At 45.1% G+C, this 1,927-nt stretch overlaps 1 protein-coding gene across 1 annotated transcript; it reads right to left on the bottom strand.

Moving 5' to 3' along the window:
• Positions 1–846: 846 nt before the first annotated feature.
• Positions 847–1,338, bottom strand: ZCCHC13 (zinc finger, CCHC domain containing 13). The gene has a single exon (XM_012664109.1). The coding sequence runs from the start codon at positions 1,336–1,338 to the stop codon at positions 847–849; it is 492 nt and encodes a 163-aa protein (XP_012519563.1).
• Between the last annotated feature and the right edge of the window lie 589 nt (positions 1,339–1,927).

Genomic DNA, 1,927 nt, shown 5'->3' on the forward strand with positions numbered 1-1,927 from the left:
ATGTTCATGATTTGAAGTTTAGGTTTTTTGTTTCATTTTTTCTGATTGCTCTCTCTCTCTCTCTCTCTCAAAGCAACTCACATTATACATCTTTTTTCTGATTTATTTTCATTAAACTACACACTCTATGAGGGGCCAGACAGAGATGTCTTTCAATATTATTTAAAAGTTAATGAGGTCAGATAATTCAAAGCCATCAATATAATAAAATTAAAATTAATTTAGCAAAGTCATAGACATTTTCTGAATCAGTTTTATTTGTTCCATGGATCTCTGAGGAAATACCACCTCCTCAGGATAGTCTTGTGTATCTAAAACAGAACCACATTCTTCCCTCCTCCCCACACATACACATTCTCTGCTTATCCTTTTGCCTGGTGTTCTTTTTCTCTGTGGTAATTTACCTTCATCTGACATACTACATATTTTTCTTGTTAGTAGATTCTAGGCCTGTGTTCCCAAACTTGTTCTGATTTGTTCACTGATACATCGTCAACTCTTCTAACGGTGCCTGGCACACTACTGGAATCTCCTAATTAAATGCGTTAAGTTGAAATTCACCAAAAGAACCCAGAAATTGACTATGCTCAGAATGACTATTCAATAACTGGATTCACCTATGGCACAGAAGTAACACCTTAATTGTGAAGCATCTACAACTTTTTTGAGATTTTTTTTTTCCAGCCCTTTCCTTCTTTAACATGGTAATTAAAGCTCACTGGCCTGAGAGTAGCGTCAAACTATCAACCTTTTGGTCAGCAAAGAGGTTTCAGAGAAAATAATACAATTATCAATCAGCAAAAGGAGCGAGGGGGAGGGGACAAGGGAAAAAACTTAAGCGGTCGTCTAAATGGGGCATTCTCGCGCTAGATGTCCGGATTCGCCGCAGCGGTAGCAGTTGATTTCGGTCGCTTTGCTGCAGCTGATGGCCATGTGTCCAGTCTCACCACATCGATAGCACTTGATTTGAGTGCAGTCTTTCTGGAAGTGCCCGAATTCTCCACAGGAGAAGCATTTCTGGTCTTCCTGAGGATGACAATCACGAGCCAGATGACCCGGTCTGCCGCAGGTGTAACAGCACTGCCCTCTCTCTCGTTTAGGCTCTTTACAGTCTTTGGCGATGTGGCCAGTTCTCCCGCAGTTGTAGCAGGTGTCGTCAAGGTGACAGTTCTTAGCATAATGACCAGACTCACCGCAGCGGTAACAGATGTCAGATGAGGTGGTAGAGCAGCACGGAGAACCTCTGCCACGCCCTTGAGCTCCTCGCCCTCGAGCTCCTCCTCTAGGGCATCCCCGGGCCGAGGGGCCAGAGCGTCCACACGTGTCCTTATTGCTCATGGTTACCGTGAGATCTTCCGGTGAGCGGGCCCACTGCCGTCCCGGAGGCCCCGACGCAGCTCCCCTTAAGGTGGCTTAGATAGAAATGGCTGTTTTACTCAAGGGGCCTCTGCGACGTCACACAAGGTTTGCGCACGGCCCCATTAATATGTCACAGGCGCCGCATTCTACTAAGTGAGGTATCCCAAGATTGGAAAAACAAGCACCACATGTACTCACCATCAAATTGGTATTAACTGATCAACACATAAGTGCACATATAGGAATAACATTTATTGGGTGTCGGGCAGGTGGGAGGGGGAGGAGGGGATGGGTATATACACACCTAACGGGTGCGATGCGCATCGTCTGGCGGATGGACACGCTTGCAGCTCTGACTGGCGGAGGGGGTGCAAGGGCAATATTCCTAACCAAAACATTCGTACCCCCCATAATATGCTGAAATAAAAAAATTAAAAAAACAATATGTCACAGGCATTCCGGCCGCCCTTTCGCCCCAACTTTCCTCCTACTCAAGAAGCCAAAAGAACAATAATCAGTTAACTGAGTGGTGTTGTCTTGTTTTTGTTTGTTTGTTTCAACACTTGGG

The sequence above is a fragment of the Propithecus coquereli genome, unplaced genomic scaffold, assembly GCF_000956105.1.
Source record: "Propithecus coquereli isolate 6110/MARCELLA unplaced genomic scaffold, Pcoq_1.0 Scaffold86, whole genome shotgun sequence".
In the NCBI taxonomy this organism is placed as follows: domain Eukaryota; kingdom Metazoa; phylum Chordata; class Mammalia; order Primates; family Indriidae; genus Propithecus; species Propithecus coquereli.

Bases quoted from the DNA above. Each gene is read 5' to 3' on its own strand.
- ZCCHC13 (XM_012664109.1), bottom strand. From the start codon at position 1,338: ATGAGCAATAAGGACACGTGTGGACGCTCTGGCCCCTCGGCCCGGGGA.